General features: G+C 39.3%; 1 protein-coding gene across 3 annotated transcripts in view; it reads left to right on the top strand.

Moving 5' to 3' along the window:
- PPP2R2C (protein phosphatase 2 regulatory subunit Bgamma) overlaps window positions 1–20,001 on the top strand; it is a 270,028-nt gene that overhangs the window by 234,844 nt on the left and 15,183 nt on the right. For all 3 annotated transcript variants that reach the window (XM_034770935.1, XM_034770936.1, XM_034770937.1), the window contains 2 exons: window positions 12,735–12,904; window positions 19,884–19,975. In XM_034770935.1, the coding sequence (XP_034626826.1) occupies window positions 12,735–12,904; window positions 19,884–19,975 (262 nt within the window). The remainder of the gene's footprint in view (window positions 1–12,734; window positions 12,905–19,883; window positions 19,976–20,001) is intronic.

Raw genomic sequence — 20,001 nt, 5'->3', positions numbered from 1 at the left:
CTCAAAACTAATTTTTGATGTTTATGCATTTCACTAAAGTATTTGATTTAAAACAGGTTGGGAATCTGAGAAGATTAGGGTTAATATAGCATAAAACACATGGATTAAATAGTTGTCATTAATTAATTACCCAGGCTATATTTCATATGAAATCATTGAATTTCATGTTTCTTAGCTAACGTAGACTCAAGAATACTTATAAATGTATATATTTTATTAATAAATATTGACTTGAAAGATGAACAGGAAATTACAAAAAAAGCAAAACAAAGCTGAATTATGAGAGGGTTTACAAAGTAAGAATAAGAAGTTAAAATGTAAAGAACTAAAGAATAAAAGTACATAAATATTAGTAATCAAAATCTTATCACAAATTGTTAAAGCAATGCCAAGCGCCAGAGACTTTCTCCATTGGTATTGATTTTATGTGGAAGGCACTCAGACATTACGGGGATGGGCAGCAGTATAACATCCTAAAATAATTCTCTGTGATTCTGGGGAGAGGATTTTGGTACCAGTATGGAAACTATGGCTAGTTAGTGCAGGACCTTGCATATTTGCTCGTCAAGCTTTGTTTCAATAAGAATTTATTGAACTGTCAGTGACAGCTCAACCAAAAATTATTCCAAAGTTAGAAATTTGAACCATGACTTACTTAATACAATAGAGGGAGACAAGGTCGGAAAGGTAATGTCTTTTATGGGGCCAACTTCTGTTGGTGGAAGGGACAAGCTTTCGAGCTACACAGAGCTCTTTTTTTCTTTTTCAGATCTGGGGAAGGAAGCGTCTGCTTCCAACTCCAGACCTGAAGAAGAAAGAAAACTTGTAGCTTCTACCAAAAGAAGTTGTCCCAATAAAAGATATTACTTCACCCACCTTGTCTGTCTCATATCCTGGGATCAACTCAGCTACAACAACACTGCTAACAATTAATACAGTTTCATTTCAGTTCTAAATTACCACACCTAGGTAAGGATAAGTAATAACTAAGCTTTTGCCTCTCTCTCGCGCACGCACACACATGCACATCCAAATACCACATGTTAATCCCAAGTATGCACTTAATGATTCAAAAATACTTTTAGTTTCTTCTAAAATTAAAAAGAAGGTACAATTACAGGTGATCTGTAACTGTAATCTTGGTCTACAATAACCCCTTACAATACTTTAACCAAATGTTAAAACAATAGTAAAATCCTCAGTCAGATTCTCAACTAGATTCTCTAAATTGGCATAGTTCCATTGCAATGAAAGGAGCTGTACTGATTCACATAATTTGAGGATCTGGCCCCTTTTCTTTAAAACCAGACATTAAATAGTTCAAACTTCTCTATCTTTGTCTGAAAAGTTGTCAATTTCATTTGACACAACTGAAGATGTACTGTCCCTAAGCTCTAGTTTCACAGCACCTAAGCACAGTTAAAGTACGTACCATGCTGAACTAATGTAATGAATGTTCTAGGCTCAAGACTCTTCATTAACCACATATTAAATCAAAATATTTTTGTAGACCTATCGAATGAATCTTATTAGTGAAAGAGAAGTAAATACACATTATGGGTCAGATCCTCAACTGTTATAAATCAGCATACAGAATACACTGATTTATATTAGCTGATGATTTGTCCTGTATACATTTAAATCATTTACAGGCTTTTAAACTTAAGGTCATACTTTCTGAAGGGCATGTAACTTAGAAAAAACAATTAATCAGCTGAAAATAAAACTACATGTATAAAAGTCTTTATTACCTATCAAGCAGAATGAATGTACATAAATTCTCCAGCTCCATTTGAAAACTTGCAATGGCTGGTCTCAAAATTCCATTAATGTCAAGGTACCATTATTTCAGGTAGTATTGTATGCCTTCCACTGAGGTCTTCCCTCAAGGATTTAAAAGAAGGAATGAGTTAACTTAGATTGTACGCTCTTTGGGGCTGGGACTATCTGTCTTGTGTTTGTATAGCAGCTGGCATAATGGGGTCCTAGTCCATGTCTGGCTCTCCTAGATGTTTCTGCAATATAAATAATTAAATATAATAATATGGTGCTTATCTGGAGCACATCTTGAGTTACTCCCAGAAGGAAGTGCCAGCTAAGTGGCCAGCTAAGGATCCAGTTCTTAGTTTTTCATCCTGGTTTTTGGGCTAGTGAAAAGCCAGGTGTTTTCAGCTAGGGAAGCAAACAGCTTAAGTCATCCCAGCTGAATCAAAAGAACCACCATACTTATGACATGACTTTCCATAAGTCCAGTCAGAGAAGATTGCATTTGTATGTTCTGTGGAACATCCTTTTATGTCATTTATGAGTTCATCTTTTGCACAGTAGAATCTCATGCCATCTATATGGAGTCTCCATCATCTTGCAGGACTACTTTTGTTTTTTATGGTTTTCTGATAACTACATGTTATCGGATGTATGTAGGCATGATTCAGCTTTACCCTGAATCCATTCTGCTTTGAAATAGCAGAAACTTGTTTTTGTCTATAATCCTGCTCTTGATCTGCAGTAACACAAGTTCCAAGGCTCACCTCTCTTGTTTAGAATTATGTGACATTATCATCAACCTTATTGTTTGCTTGTTTTAGTTTACTGGTATTTCAACTGTAGAAAAGCCTGGCAGTTACCACAGAGTTCCTGGGTCTTGATAACAGCTCTTTTCAGAGATTGTCCTGTCTAGGTCTCTCCTTTTTAGTTCTGTGAAAGACTAATTTAACTCTGTTCAGTTGACATTTCTTTTATCCTACCAATACACTATTTCTTTCATATGAATTTATAACTGTGTAGCATAGCTTCAGATAATAGATGGTTATTCTAACACCATCACCCATTATATCTTAGGGGGTTGTTATTGTTTTAATTTTAAAACAGATCACTTGGTTTTTTGAGTAGCATTATTAATATTTCTATTTTGAAACTGCATGTCCTATAGCAATGCTTTGATGAGCCTGTGCTTTATGTCAGTTGAGTCAGAGGTATGCAGGACAGAAACTCTCTATCTTGGGGGGAAAGTAATTGTTTTCAGAAAGTTTGAAGCGTTACACCAGGTCTTTTTATGAGATATAAAGTATCATGGATGTTTCTTTTCAATTGTTTAAGATACAAATGTTTGTGCTGTGTTGCACTGAGGCAATACTGCATCCGTATACTGTGAAAAGTGTGTGTGTGTGTGTGTGTGTGTGTGAAGAATCATGAACAGGCTAAAATTTTGACACTTGAATGATTAACATTAAGCAACCAAACAGAATACCCACCACTCCCATTGAGCCTAGTAAAAATTGTGTGTGCCCACCGTCTCAGAAAATCAGTCCAGCCAAACAAAGGAAAACATTCTGCAAGAATGTAACTTTTTTTAATATACTTTCATCAGGTGTAAATTATGTTTTGGCTCCTCATGGGAAAGAGAACACATGACTTCTAAAATATCCATTTAGTTCCAATCTGTTTTACACACCAGAATAGGTGCTCTCACATTTTTTCCATAGTGGAGAGTGCATAATACCAGTGTTGTTTTGTAGGACCACCTCCCTTTTATTCCCAATCGCTTCATATCCCTGTTTCATCTACAGCAGTTGCATATGTGGAAAATAATATTGGGAAACAAAGTATTTTAGCTGTATTTTACTGTAATTTAGCATCCGGAGATGAGGAAGAATTTGATGCCAGAGATGACTGGCTGTCTCATAGAATCATAGAATATCAGAGTTGGAAGGGACCTCAAGAGGTCATCTAGTCCAACCCCCTGCTCAAAGCAGGACCAATTCCCAGCTAAATCATCCCAGCCAGGGCTTTGTCAAGTCGGGCCTTAAAAACCTCCAAGGAAGGAGACTCCACCACCTCCCTAGGTAACGCATTCCAGTGTTTCACCACCCTCCTAGTGATATAGTTTTTCCTGATATCCAACCTGGACCTCCCCCCACTGCAACTTGAGACCATTGCTCCTTGTTCTGTCATCTGCCACCACTGAGAACAGCCGAGCTCCATCCAAAAGCCAATGCGGTCTTGGGATGCATTAGGCGAGGTATATCTAGTAGGGATAAGGAGGTCCTGCTTCCGTTGTATAAGGCGCTGGTGAGACCTCATTTGGAGTACTGTGTGCAGTTCTGGTCTCCCATGTTTAAAAAGATGAACTCAAACTGGAACGGGTGCAGAGAAGGGCGACTAGGATGATCAGAGGAATGGAAAACCTGTCGTATGAAAGGAGACTAGAGGAGCTTGGGTTGTTTAGTCTGACAAAACGAAGGCGGAAGGGGGATATGATTGCTATCTTTAAATATATCAGAGGGATAAATACAAGGGAGGGAGAGGAATTATTCCAGCTTAGTACTAATGTGGACACGAGAACGAATGGATATAAACTGGCCGTGGGGAAGTTCAGGCTTGAAATTAGACGAAGGTTTCTGACCGTCAGAGGGGTGAAATATTGGAACGGCCTTCCGAGGGAAACGGTGGGGGCGACGGACCTGTCTGGTTTTAAGATTAAGTTAGATAAGTTTATGGAGGGAATGGTTTAATGGTAAAACATAGTAGCCGAGGAATACCAAGCAATGGTAGGTAAATAGTATAATGGCTAACAGGGGTCAGGCTAGAGACTCTTGCCTACATGCTCGGGGTCTTACTGATCGCCATATTTGGGGTCGGGAAGGAATTTTCCTCCAGGGTAGATTGGCTGAGCCTCTGGAGGTTTTTTGCCTTCCTCCGCAGCATGGGGCAGGGATCACTAGCAGGAGGGTCTCTGCCAACTGAAGTCACTAAAACACAGGATTGGGGACTTCAACAGCAGAGTCCGGGGAAGGGGTAGGGACGGTTTTGTGGCCTGCAGCATGCAGGGGGTCAGACCAGATGATCATAATGGTCCCTTCTGACTTTAAAGTCTATGAGTCTATGAGTCTTTGGAACCCCCCCTTCAGGTAGTTGAAGGCTGCTATCAAATCCCCCCTCATTCTTCTCTTCTGGAGACTAAACAATCCCAGTTCCCTCAGCCTTTCCTCATAAGTCATGTGCTCCAGACCCCTAATCATTTTTGTTGCCCTCCGCTGGACTCTTTCCAATTTTTCCACATCCTTCTTGTAGTGTGGGGACCAAAACTGGACACAGTATTCCAGATGAGGCCTCACCAATGTCGAATAAAGGGGAACGATCACGTTCCTCGATCTGCTGGCAATGCCCCTACTTATACAGCCCAAAATGCCATTAGCCTTCTTGGCAACAAGAGCACACTGTTGACTCATATCCAGCTTCTCATCCACTGTGACCCCTAGGTCCTTTTCTGCAGAACTGCTACCTAGCCATTCAGTCCCTAGTCTGTAGCAGTGCATGGGATTCTTCCGTTCTAAGTGCAGGACTCTGCACTTGTCCTTGTTGAACCTCATCAGGTTTTTTTTGGCCCAGTCCTCTAATTTGTCTAGGTCCCTCTGTATCCGATCCCTACCCTCTAGTGTATCTACCACGCCTCCTAGTTTAGTGTCATCTGCAAACTTGCTGAGAGTGCAGTCCACACCATCCTCCAGATCATTAATAAAGATATTAAACAAAACTGGCCCCAGGACTGACCCTTGGGGCACTCCGCTTGAAACTGGCTGCCAACTAGACATAGAGCCATTGATCACTACCCGTTGAGCCCGACGATCTAGCCAGCTTTCTATCCACCTTACAGTCCATTCATCCAGCCCATACTTCTTTAACTTGGCGGCAAGAATACTGTGGGAGACCGTATCAAAAGCTTTGCTAAAGTCAAGGAATAACACATCCACTGCTTTCCCCTCATCCACAGAGCCAGTTATCTCATCATAGAAGGCAATTAGGTTAGTCAGGCACGACTTCCCCTTGGTGAATCCATGCTGACTGTTCCTGATCACTTTCCTCTCCTCTAAATGTTTCATAATTGATTCCTTGAGGACCTGCTCCATGATTTTTCCAGGGACTGAGGTGAGGCTGACTGGCCTGTAGTTCCCCGGATCCTCCTTCTTCCCTTTTTAAAGATGGGCACTACATTAGCCTTTTTTCCAGTCATCTGGGACCTCCCCCGATCGCCATGAGTTTTCAAAGATAATGGCCAATGACTCTGCAATCTCACCCGCCAACTCCTTTAGCACCCTCGGATGCAGCGCATCCAGCCGCATGGATTTGTGCTCATCCAGCTTTTCTAAATAGTCCCGAACCACTTCTTTCTCCACAGAGGGCTGGTTACCTCCTCCCCATGCTGTGCTGCCCAGTGCAGCAATCTGGGAGCTGACCTTGTGCGTGAAGACAGAGGCAAAAAAATCATTGAGTACATTAGCTTTTTCCTCATCCTCGGTCACTAGGTTGCATCCCTCATTCAGTAAGGGGCCCACACTTTCCTTGATTTTCTTCTTCTTGCTAACATACCTGTAGAAACCCTTCTTGTCACTCTTAACATCTCTTGCTAACTGCAACTCCAAGTGTGATTTGGCCTTCCTGATTTCACTCCTGCATGCCTGAGCAATATTTTTATACTCCTCCCTGGTCATTTGTCCAATCTTCCACTTCTTGTAAGCTTCTTTTTTGCGTTTAAGATCAGCAAGGATTTCACCGTTTAGCCAAGCTGGTCGCCTGCTATATTTACTATTCTTTCTACACATCGGGATGGCTTGTTCCTGCAACCTCAATAAGGATTCTTTAAAATACAGCCAGCTCTCCTGGACCCCTTTGCCCTTCATGTTATTCTCCCAGGGGATCCTGTCCATCTGTTCCCTGAGGGAGTCAAAGTCTGCTTTTCTGAAGTCCAGGGTCCGTATTCTGCTGCTCTCCTTTCTTCCTTGTGTCAGGATCCTGAACTCGACCATCTCATGGTCACTGCCTCCCAGGTTCCCATCCACTTTTGCTTCCCCTACTAATTCTTCCCTGTTTGTGAGTAGCAGGTCAAGAAAAGCTCTGCCCCTAGTTGGTTCCTCCAGCACTTGCACCAGGAAATTGTCCCCTACACTTTCCAAAAATTTCCTGGATTGTCTGTGCACCGCTGTATTGCTCTCCCAGCAGATATCAGGGTGATTAAAGTCTCCCATGAGAACCAGGGCCTGCGATCTAGCAACTTCTGCTAGTTGCCAGAAGAAAGCCTCGTCCACCTCATCCCCCTCTCCACACACCATCAGCAACTACTCTGTGGATCACCTGTGGGCCACAAATCACAAACTGAAAACTTCTGCACTAGTATTCCCTGGCACCTAAAATATATGTATATTGAATATAAGGTGGAATAAGCAAGTCCAATTTGCATACTATCATCTATTTTGGCAATTAATATAAAATAAAAACATTTTTACATCAAACACACAAATGGGAAGAGTTAAAGTTGTGCATTCAACATTGGCTTCTGTAACTCATTAACTTTTTAGTAGTTGATTCCTCATCAAAGTTACATGAATATTAGATTTTTTTCATTGAATACAAATGATGTAATTATAGGGGAGATTTTCAAAGGCACAAAGGACTGTTAGGTGCTGAACTCTGGTTGAAAATCAATGGGACTTGGGCACCTAACTCCAGCTCGTGCCTTTGAAAATCTTCCCCTACACATCCCTCTATATCTTTACATAATATATAATTCCACATGGAACAATATGAAGAAACACTAAAGTTGCAGTTAAAGACTTTTAAGTCAGGAAATTCCCAAGGTCAATATTTCACATGGAACCTGAACTCTGCCCCATTGTACTTCTGTGTATGCCACACAAAGAGTCTGTACAAATCACTTATATACAGCATTAGTGTCTAGTTCACTGTGCACTTTAGATGATGCATCTTACACGGATGTAGGGAAAAAAACTTGTCATATATTATATAGTTTAAGAAATAGTATGTGATCATATAACTAATGATGATTGTATGTATTTAAAATTGTCTTGATAAAGTAAATTAGTATGTTATCAACATAACAGTGATATTGCATTCAAAATGAGTATCAGTCTGACTGAATGACAATGTGTATTGTTGACAAAACTGCTGCCTAAGTAGATTTTGATCCTGCAAACGCTACCAGCACAGGCTGTCCCTATTCAGATGAGTAAGCCCACCGACATGTGAGTAAGGAGTTGCAAAATCAGGCCCAAGTTAAAATGGTGGAAAGGCAAGCTACAGAGGTATTATGTTACACACACTGACCTATATTGTCTCCTCCTCTCCTACATTAAGAAACCTATGGAAAGGCAAAGAAATCTGGATTTCAACTCATGGAGTTTCCTTCAGATTTTTCTTAGAAGGATGCAATATGATTTTAGGCTGCAAATTGTCTACAGGTGTAGGGGAGCAATATTCTGGAGCACATCCATCAACCCAATCTTTCCCCTTTCCGCACTCAGACATTTTTCTGTAAAAATAGGTACTGTTTTTAAATCTGTAGCAAGAAGCCAGGGAGATCAGAGGGGGCTAGAAGAGGTTTAAGGTGGAAGTTCTGCAGTGAAGCAAAATTTAAGGGCTAATGCTCTTTGTTTATTCTAATAAAGTCCTTGGGAAGTGTTAGAAGAAGGTAACTTTCTCTGTCATTCTCTATCATTTTCACATAACCGCTCCCTTATAAGCTGCAGAGCGTGACAGATGGGGGATTATTCCACAGAGCCACTGATCTCCCTTGTACATGCTGTTTTCCCTACTTGTTCCTGCATATGGTCCTCTCCACTGTGTCAGGCAGTGAGATTAGTAGGGTAGAAACAAAAGAAAGAAGTGGGAAGTTATTGAGTTTAAATCTACAGAGTCACAAAGATAGGAAATCAAACTTTTGTAAAATATATTGATTTGCTGTAACTTGTGTGAAACAAATAACTGCATCAGATTAATTCATAGCTAATGATAGCACTGCCTCTACCATCAAGACCATATTTAAATCTCGGTACTGTTAAATGACACACGATTACTCATGATTGTGTTCATCAGCTTGTGCAATGGTTTGCATTTGGACAATTAGTGTTAGCATTTTGATCTAATTAACATTGAGAAGGGACAATTGCATTTGGAGTAGGAAATCCATTTTTTCATAACTGAAGGTAGACAGTTAGAAGTTATCAAAGTTATTTAGTAGTTGCTAGAGAACTATAACTTGGTTTTTAAGCAGCTTTCAGCAAAACTCTGTTTCCAATTCCCAGTTTAATGAGGCAGCTTTGCACTCTCTTGATCCTAGGCTACTGGTCTTCCAATGTGAATTAGAGAAGACCAAAGGCTGCTTTACCTTACACAGATGATAATGACTCCAGCAAACTAATATAGCAGGCAGAAATGCTCAGTGTGTTGGTATGCCCTAGCTACTCCTCTTTCCCCTAGCATGTCTCTTATATCCGCTGCACACAGGGGTGTTATAGAAGTCACAAAACTACCCAAAGATGCTCCCTACACTGAGATGATCTTCCTGGGGCTAGCTACTCTGTTTAAAGGAGTTGCTTACAGCAGAGCAGGGCTACTAAATTCCATTTTCTCTCATATAAAGAAAATACCTTTTAAAAAAGGTAGTGAACCTTGTCTTTAATACCTAAATCAATATTTGCAAATAAATAACCTCATGATTTATAGTGTTCAAGGTATTTACTGTAGTAAATATAGGAAAACAGGGAATACTGTAGATGATGAGAGAACCCTAAGTATTTCCCTTAAATAAGAGCCACTATTGTATATGACCATTATGACTATGTAATGAAATAGAGAGCAAGCCAGTTCTGATCTAACTCCTCTTGAAATCATTAGCAGAACTCAACCAGAACTGTAGAGCTTTTAAGCTGAGAAGCACGGAGAAAACTCATCACTGCCATAAATGAAAGAGCATTTTAGTGGCTTTTTTCTTTCCTGGTTTTAATAACAACTTTACATCATAATTAGGAGGATGAAATTCCTGCCATTCACAATACACGGTTTGGACAGATTAAAGGGAAGAGGTGTGAGAGATGATAATTGCTTTGTGCTCATCAGACTTCTATTGAAAACTTGACAGGATAATTACAAAATATCTACCTTACTGAACGTCTCTGCACATTTTCAGAGAGCTGTTTAAAGGTGTTCGTTTACTCTCAGGCTGAAAAGTTTTTTCTTTCTTTCTTTTCTCTTTTGATGTAGTTAATTATCATTTAGATTTGTTGTATGTGTTTAAATATAGAGAGTCTATTCTCATGTGCAAGCATGGCTGCATTTGACACACCATCTGCAAAGGAAGTTGCCCATCATTTTCTGAATTAACCCACAGACAGTCAGCTCTCTTATTTTTCAGCATGACATTATTTTGATTCTCTGAAGCTGTAACTTAGATCCTTTGAATTTTGTTGAGAAGTAAATTCTTGGTGGACTGCAACAAGTAATCACACATAAATGCATTTTAATTCTTTTGCTTTAAGGGTGAGGTGGGGGAGAAAGCCACTTTACTTATCTAAATACTTAGTAAACTCTTTCCCTCAGTTACTTGCAGACATCTTATCTCAGACTGTGAACTTAACATGCAGAAAAAGTATGGTTAAGTGGTTAGCAAAGGGGGCTGGGAGTCAGGAGACCCTGATGGGTGCTTGGGCTATTAGTTCTCCTTGTACTCATTAACATTTATGTCACTCAATCACTATAACAACTTGTGGTTGGCACATTGCGGATTTCCTATGTTTGCAAAAATCTCCACAATATTCTAACCGGCTTTAACTGGTACGTTGCAATATACGTTTCCTAAATATCAGCAGTTTAGCAACGCTTGCTTAATGCAATATTCTGTCTTATGACATCTTGTGATATACGGTCATTGCTATCTTGTGACAACTTACGATCTAGGATCACTTACTAGCTAGTTGCTCCTGTCAAGTCTCTAGGCCAGGGGTTCTCAAACTGGGGGTTGGGACCCCTCAGGCAGTCACAAGGTTATTACATGGCGGGGGTCACAAGCTGTCAGCCTCCACCCCAAATCCCATGTTGTCTCCAGCATTTATAATGGTGTTAAATATATTAAAAAGTGTTTTTCACTTATGGGGGGGGGGGGGTTGCACTATGTGAAAGGGGTCACCAGTACAAAAGTCTGAGAACCACTGCTCTAGGCCTTAGGCCTCAGTTTAGCTAAGCTATTGTCTTACAGATCTGAGGCCTGTAGGCCCCGTGATACAACATTAATTAATCTTTCTATTTCATGTTGATATCTGAAATATACCTGATATTTTATTGTTAGTTTATTTGTCAGTTTTTGCATCTGTGAAATAGGGATGATAATTCTCCTTTTGAAAAATGTTGAGCTCTTCAGATTAAAAGCCTGAGTGCATTATTATTGTTGTACACTGTAGCATATATTATATTTAACTAATTTTAACTCCATTTTAGGTCAGAATTTTTCAGAGAGGCCATTTTCATAAGTGTTGAGTACCTCCCTCCCTTAGGCTTCTTTGAAAATCTCAGCCATAATTAATTTTTTATTATATTGTACAGCACCCCAAGTGCCTTGGCAGAGGATGCAGAGGACTTTTTTTCTTACAAAATAAAATTAATAATAATATATACATCTCCCAGTGTAAGCAGAGTTGCAGCTGGTCAGTAATGGGATGGAAGCCTCCCAGGACAAACAAGGTGTAAGAATAGCGATGGCGATTCACTAACTGTGTCACTACTGAACCAGCTGATCCCATCATGTCATGAGGGACCTCTACTTCTAGAGATATTACGTAAAATGAAGTTCTTGACTAGAGCTGGGCAGTGGTTTTTGGATAAACTTTTTTTTTGCCAAAATGCAGATTTGAGTCAACCAAAACATTTTGCCAAAGTATGTCAAATTCACAAGATTGTTTCCATCAAAAAAAATTGTTTTGACATTTTTGAAATTAATTTCCTTTTTTTTTAAATAACTTAGTTTTGAAAGTTGCTGTAATTTAAAAAAAAAAGTTAAAATTGGTCAAATGAAATAAAACATTTTGTTTCATTTGATTTACCCAAAACATTTTGTTTCTTTTACTTTTTGATTTGCCAAAAAATTAAAAGTCATTTTGGGTTGACCCAAAATAGTTCAGTTTTAGTTTTTGACTTGGCCAGTGAACTGAAAAGTCAGTTATTTGCACAACGCTTTTCTTGACTTCTTGTGGACATGAACGATCCCTGGTCACATTTTGCAGGATCGTGACTAATTTCCATTTAATACATACCTTCCCACACCAGTTTTAAATGGAAAATTTGTTTCATTTTCTGTCCTCAGCTTTTTCATAGGGCTGGACAAAACAAAAAGAGTTTCAACGGCTGCTGTCTTTAAACACAGAGGTGGTTGTACTTCATTGGTGCATGAAATGATTCTTATGAGTATAGTTTTGTAAAGCAGTCTGGGATCATGCTGAATGAACAGCACCATACACACTTAATCACGTTATAAGCTCTTTAGGGCAGGGACTGTCTTTTTTTGTTGTGTTTATACAGCACCTAAAACAATGGGATCTGGTCCATGACAGGGGCTCCTAAGCACTAGTGTAATACAAACAATAAATAATAATTCTAAACTATCATTGTTATTCAAGTCTAAACTGACATCATCTGTAGTCCATTTAACTGAGCCATCACATTTGCTTCCTCCAAAACTGGCAAAGCCCATGTTCTAAAATGTGAATCTTGTATTCTTATTTAAAGATATCATGAAGAAATTAACAGCCATATCATTCATGTTAGATGGTATGGATTTGTACCTTTAACCATATTATTTCTAAAGAGAAGCACATAATAAAGAATTGTATAAAGAAACATTTTTATGATATTCTAATTTCTTTTTCTCTCTTTTTTAAAAAAAACCACAGTTTTTGAAGAACCGGAAGACCCCAGTAACAGATCGTTTTTTTCAGAAATTATCTCTTCAGTGTCGGATGTTAAATTCAGTCACAGTGGCCGATATATGCTAACAAGGGATTACCTCACTGTCAAAGTTTGGGATCTGAACATGGAAACGAAGCCTATAGAAACATATCAGGTAGATGTTTGCTATGTCTTAAAGGGCAACGCTGCAAAAACATCTCAATATTCCAAATATATTTATAGCGCACTATAGATCTGCAGTGCTTGTTCTGACTGTTATACAAGAGTCACTTTAAAATAAATAGTAGATATGATTCACTTGAGCTCTAAGAGCACTGGTGAAAGAGCATTACCTCTTCTGGAGTCAATGGAGCTATACCAAAGTTGAATTTGGCCCTTAAAACAACTGCTGCCTATATCAAGGGGAATCATCTCTTCATTCTGCGTCAATACGTTCATTATGCAACTCCACAATTTAATGGTTGTAATAAAGATGTAGGTTAGAGTTTTCAAGAGTGCTCAGCTGCACCATTAAGTTAGGGGGAGCAGAATTAGGCCAGTGCTGAGTGCTTTTGAAAATCCCACCTGTAGATTTCTTCCTAGAGTTCTGAACTGCCTAATCCCAAAAGAAACCTTTGTTACATCATAATATTGTCATCACTATGGGAGTTTAGCTAACACCCGTGAGACTCACACGAGGTGACTAATTCAATGTTGGAGCATGCAATTCTGCTGACTTCAACCAATAGTTAATTTGGGCCCTGGAGCCTGTGCTATCTGGTAAGAACAATCTGAGTTTAAAATATTCTAAGATCACTCAAAGTGGGACAAGTGTGCCCCCCAAAAGTCCTTGTTGCAAAAATACAATGGGAAAAAGCTGTCGAAAACTGTGTTCTGCATAAGCACATGTAAAATGACAATCTTTAAAAGTACAGTTGGGCTGGTCAGTAATGCCTAGCTATGGACAGCCCTGCAGGAGATGAGGAGTTGAAAATGAATATTCTGCTGTATATATCCCACATTCTAGGTCAGTGGAAGTAAAGCCCGTGTTCCCTGCCTTGGAAATAGAGTTGTGGGGGTTGGATTGTTTTTTTTAAATTATTTACCTGAACTCCTGGTAACATTTAATAAGAACTCAGGAGTCTGGCTTATCAGGAGTGCCAAATCCCACCATAATAGTATTTAGGGTCTTGTTTTCCTTTTCTCTTTAATTGTACAAGCAGCCAATATAGATTCAGGTTTCTGGGACACATCCTATTAGTTTCAGTAGGAGCTGTGTAGCTAAATCTCATATTAGCCTTTGAAAATGCCAATTTACATTCCTGTAAAGCCACAAAACTGACTTTCTTCAGTAACTTAACTGCCCTGATAGTGATAAATGTGTTAGAGATTTTGGTTCTTATGTGAAACATGATGAGAAGTGAGGGAAAACAAACAGTATTTGGTATGTTACATCCATGTCTAAGATTTTAGGACTGCTGGCAATGTGTTATTTTGCATATATGTTGATACGGTAAGCAGCCTTCTCCCAGGAGGGAAAGAAATGGTCAGGCCAACCTGTTTGTCTTGAGTCTGACATCTGCTTTTATTTCCTCCTGTAGGAATCTTTGAAATAAGCTGGCCACCTTTAAATCAACCTGACACCTTGCAGTGGGGCCAATTAAAAAGTTATATTTCTCCATGCAGAGATGTGGGGAATGAGTAAAATGTAAATTTTTCAGTATTTACTGCAATAATCAGAAGCTTATAAAAAGATGGAAAGTCTAAAACTAGGTCTTGCTGCCTTCAATGAAACTATAGATTGAAAAGAAAAGACAAACACTTATCCACTGTAGAGAGGATAGTGATGCCATTGGTATACATAAATCCTTTGCATCTAACAAAACAAGGAAGATCATGAGTGATTTATGAGAGGATGCCTCGTAGGACAGTATAACATCAGTGATTAGGATTCAATAAATTCAGGCTATTTTCTGCAGTCTTTTATCCTCTTGTCATTGGAAAAGATGGTTCTGGATTTTACAGAAAAAAGAAAATGTTCAAAAATATACTTTTTTAAAATATATTTTTTCTCATGCAGATATTATGCCCACTAGGCCACAGGCACACCAATGTCTGGATAGCAAATGCAAATTAATAAATATTATTATACACCTTGACATGTACTCAGAAGGCAGCAATTAAGGCCCAGATTTTCAGAACTGTGCATTTTTGAACATATTGATATTTGTACATGTCATTAGTACAACTGCACATGTAAGCACAATAACTGTGGGTGCAAATTGGACATGTATTTGCTCATACAGTTATGAAAATCTGAGCTTGGTGGACTGTATCTATGGGTTATGCCTTTCCAACTGCAAACAAATAAAGAAAAGCCTACATGCAAAAAAAGGGAAGTGAAACATAAGATAAACAAGAAACAAGATAAAGAAGAATATTTGAGCTACATCATTTCATCTAATGCATCATAACCCATGTAGCAATTATTTACTGTAGTGTAAAAAAATTTCTCATCTATAACATTAAAATTGCTTTAAGGTGTGGTGAATCATCATGTACTCAGGATATGACATGTTAAGAGTCTTGCTTTGTCATCTACTGCAGGGGTTCTCAGCCTTTCTTTCTGAGGCCCCCCAACATTCTATAAAAACTCCACGGCCCATCTGTGCCACAATAACTGGTTTTCTGCATATAAAAGCCAGGGCAGCGTTAGGGGGTAGCAAGCAGGGGAAATTTCCTGGGGCCCCAGGCGCCCCCATGAAGCTACACTGCTCAGGCTTCAGCTTCAACCCCGGGTGACAGGGCTCAGGACCCTGGGCTTCAGCCCCATGCAGTGGGACTTCAGCTTTCTGCCCTGCATCCCAGGAAGTCTAATGCTGGCCCTGCTTGAAGGCCCCCTGAAACCTGCTCAAGGCCCCCTAGGGGGCCTTGGACCCCTGGTTGAGAACTACTGATCTACTGTATCAGTCTCTCCATGTTGCTACTGTTTTGTGTCTAAATTTTCTCCTATTTTACACTAGAAAACACTATGGACATCCATTGTAAAAATGTGTTCTTCATAACAAGAACTTATGTACATTAAGTAACTGAAGGTCAGGGGCAATTTTTATCCTCACATCCCATCAATAATATTCATTACTCAGTGCCAATATTATATTGTATTTTGGACTAGTCTTTGTAATGTGTCTCTACTAGCACTAATTACTTTAACAAATGCCAAGTTCTCATAAGGCACAACTATAAAGACATGCAGACTTCCAATACATCCTGTGCGGGACTCTGAACTACATTATCTTGAGCTTATTGCCACTAAATAAAGTTAGAGAAAAATTATATACCTCTGACGTGCTCTGAACTGTACCCTATTTCTCTTCTCTGTTTCCCCTTTAATTGCTAGAAGGAATCCACATAACATGATTCCATTTCATGCTCAGCACCCAGCCTCCTTCTCCCTCAAGGGGGTAGCCAACAAAAAGCCTCAGGTGTCTGGAATCAACTGGCACTTGCACTAGCAGCAAAGAGGAAGCCATCACAACTTCCCATAGTCAGCCCAGTTAACTAATATTAAAACTCTCATATTGACTTTGCTCAGTTTTGGTGGCTTATCACATCCTGCCCTCGCTTTGTTCCCCCACCACATTCTCCTTTTTACAGACCCATCCTTCTGTCTTTCTTTTGCTGCTTGTGCCCTTATCCACTCCCTCCACCTTCCCTTCCTCTCTATTGCTCTGACACATTCACCATTTTACCGGCCTTCCTCCTACTCCTCACGTCACTCGTATATGACTTGCTCTCAGAGAACTGTTAAGCATATTGCTAACTGAAACAACAACATGGTATATTATTGCAACCCTTGGCCTTTTTAATCCACTATGCCTGGTCTTCCCTTGTTGTAGTCATCATTGTATATTACTGGATTTAAATTTGGACTACTGTGAAGTGCCATGTGCACATATGGAATGTATATATTTTGGAGGCTAGATGAGATTGTTTCCGTAAAGGGTCACCATAGGAGAATTTCCATAGGGGTCAAGAAAAGACAAGTTTTATAACTGCTCCACTGACAGAAGTTAGTTTCTTGGACATCTTCTAAACAAGGTCTCTCATGTAATTCTCTAAGGCCTCATCACCTTGGGGTCAGAATAATACAGACCTCTGTTAGCAACAACCAAACTTGTCCATGGTTGTGGTTAGTATCAGTGTGATCCCAAAATGGGCAAGACCTAATGACAATAATTCAGACTAATGTGCCTTTTGTCATGACAATCCCTGCCTGAAATAATTTGTTCCAACAAAATAGCTCCCTAGTGTTTTCCTAGAGCGTAGAATGTCTGGATAATTCTGTCAAGGGCGTACATAACAGAGGAGCATGATTCCAGAAAGGAAAATTCTGGTAGCAAATCTTTAAGAACAGCTTTTATGGAAATTGGAACATTTTTCATAGATGGCGAGATAGCGCATACGAGCAATACTTGGACAATAAAATCCAGTTTTATCATCAAACCATGATAGTGTGGGCTTTACCTCCAGAATTCATTAAGCAGTGGATCAATTTTATCATAATTAATAATAATGATTAATAATAAACTTAAGTGTACAAACAAAAGTACTTTTATTGCTTGTGGTCTTAGACTTTTTTTTTAAATGTGTTTTCTTGCAATGCCACTGGCCACAGATTATCCCCTTGAAACCGTGTTTCTAAATGGTCAGTCACATCAATCCATTGCATCGAGGGTAGGAAATACAGGGCAAAATTGTAGCACTGAGCTACCACGGAGGTGATGTGGAGCTTCCAAGAGTTTCCAGGGAAAGCCACCCCGTGCCGCTCTTAAGGAGGTAGCTATGTGTGCCGCCTTCCACAACCGCTCTGCTCACTGGTGCAGGGAGGGATGAAGTCATCATCTGGAATCATCCGCACAACTGTTGTGCTGCCTTTACAGAGGCCAGCACAGCAGTGATCTTGGTAATGTTGGTACATGGTTGCCTCTGGTACATTGTTTAATTTACTGATGCAATGGATGCTGATTTGATAACCTCATCTTTAGGACAGTTCAACATTCCATGATTGGGAGATGACAATGGAAAAACAGGACAGATGTTCAAATTTTTAACCACAAAGATTCTCAAAGTTATCCTGGAGGGTATCAGTGTGAGCAAGAATGAAAAGAAAGGTTGGAATGAAGAGCTGACAAATTAGCACTGGCATTTGTGACAGCCTGTGGATAGAGCATCGGTACCTTGATAACGAGGAGTTAAGAACTTCTGAAATTCAGAAGGAAGAATGAAAGTGGAGGGAACACAAAGCACTGCATAGCTTATTAAAAGTTGAAAAGTGCGTTCAGCTCTACAAAGGGAGCATTAGTCACAATGGACAGGTGGCACATGGAACAGATAGCAGAAAAAAAGAGCATGAAAAGATGAAAATAACTAGGCAGGTGGAGATCTGAGACCACTGAATACTATGTATACAATTTTACTGCTGCTTCATCCTCTCATCCTGCCCCATCCTCTTTTGTCAGTTTCTTCCATGTGTTGATTTTTGTGCGAGGCAATCAGGATACTGATAAAAGGGCCCCACTCCTATAACACAAATTAACACAATAAACACTATTAACACAAATAGTCCCAATCCTGTAATACATTTAAAAATATTAACAAATGAGACAATGATTGTTGCCTCAGAGATGAGTGACAATTAGGGAACCCAACCAATTTCTGCTGAAAAAAATCTGGTGGCTATCAATAAAGGGAAGATGGAATGATCTCATTATGAAGGTAACATGAAGCACCCACCATGAATGTGCACCACAATGTGCAACATTCAGTAAATGCATTTAACTGGGAAACATTCTATCCACATCTCTCTCATGTTTATTAGCTATTAAGTAAATAGCGTGTTCAGCTGACATATTTTAACTGATCATATATAGCATAGGATGCTTATTAATCTAATTCTGAAAATTGATCCATGACAGAAATTTATAGCCCATACAAAATTGAGTTAATTTGCAAGTTTGTTCATTACAGTACAGTGCAGCTGTTGCAAAGAGTTCTAGTTTTAATAACACTTGAGTGAACTAGCCAGACAGAACAGTGAAACTGGTATTAAAGTATCTTGTTGGAGAAGATTCTAGGCCTTCGACCAGCAGAGGATCCTGCATATGTGCTGAGAACACCATAGTCAGGAGAACCAAATTTAGCTCTGACAGAAACAGACATACTTTTCAGGAACTTCAATGGAAGGGGAACCTTCTTATGGCAAGACTAAATTTGGTCCTTATGCTACATTGCATTGATATGGTTCTTCCTCAGAAGTCATCTATACAACATTCATATTGGATGGAGGTGTTGGATTACTAGACCTTGTGCAGGCAGGAATTGTCTGACTCCTTATTTCAATGTGGGGGTGAAGAACATCATACAGAAGGAAAAAATTGCATCGGTCCTTTAATGAATTCAATGCACATGAGTTGTGTCCTCTATGATAAACTCACACTCCATAGAAGTATGCAGCCTAAAACAGGTCTTCTGTGAATCTTACTTTCAAAGCATACAAGATAAGAACTCATGGTTTGTTTTCAGATCTCAGACGACATCACTGATATGAAGTAGCTATCAGAGCAGGAGAGCATTCTGGGTACTAGTCTATGTAAATAAGACACCACGTATCTTACTATCCTTTACTTCTGAATTGCTGTATAATGTAATACCACAGCTTTTATAAATGGAGCAGGGACCTCTCTCACACAGCCCTATATTGTAAGTGGAAGTCTATATAGATCTTGGATTATTATTATTTACTATTTAAATTAGAGGATTCATTCTCTCATTAGCACATCTGCTGTATCATCTGGGAAGATCTGTTTTGGAATCAGGCTAGAGTTCAGAAATTCACACTAACAGGAACCAACCATGTTAGAGAGAGGTAATCTACAGTATGCTCAGATAAGCATGCTCTAGCCAGAGCTTTCCTGCTACATTAATTCTATAGCACTCTTCTAATTGAACTATAGAAAAGCAGAGACCTCATGTTTAAGAGATAGAAGTACTCTCTATCTTTGTAAAATCTACAAACCTGTAAGAGCAATAGTATAGGACATATTCTAAAACAAAGATTTGTAAAAACTGCACTGTCTTTTTCTGCTAAACAGGTCCATGATTACCTTAGGAGCAAGCTGTGTTCCCTTTATGAAAATGACTGCATCTTTGACAAGTTTGAATGTGCATGGAATGGATCAGACAGGTAACCCATCCTTATGTTCATCACTA

The sequence above is a fragment of the Trachemys scripta genome, chromosome 5 (genome assembly GCF_013100865.1).
Source record: "Trachemys scripta elegans isolate TJP31775 chromosome 5, CAS_Tse_1.0, whole genome shotgun sequence".
Lineage (NCBI taxonomy): Eukaryota > Metazoa > Chordata > Testudines > Emydidae > Trachemys > Trachemys scripta.
This window is presented reverse-complemented; position numbering and strand designations above follow the sequence as displayed.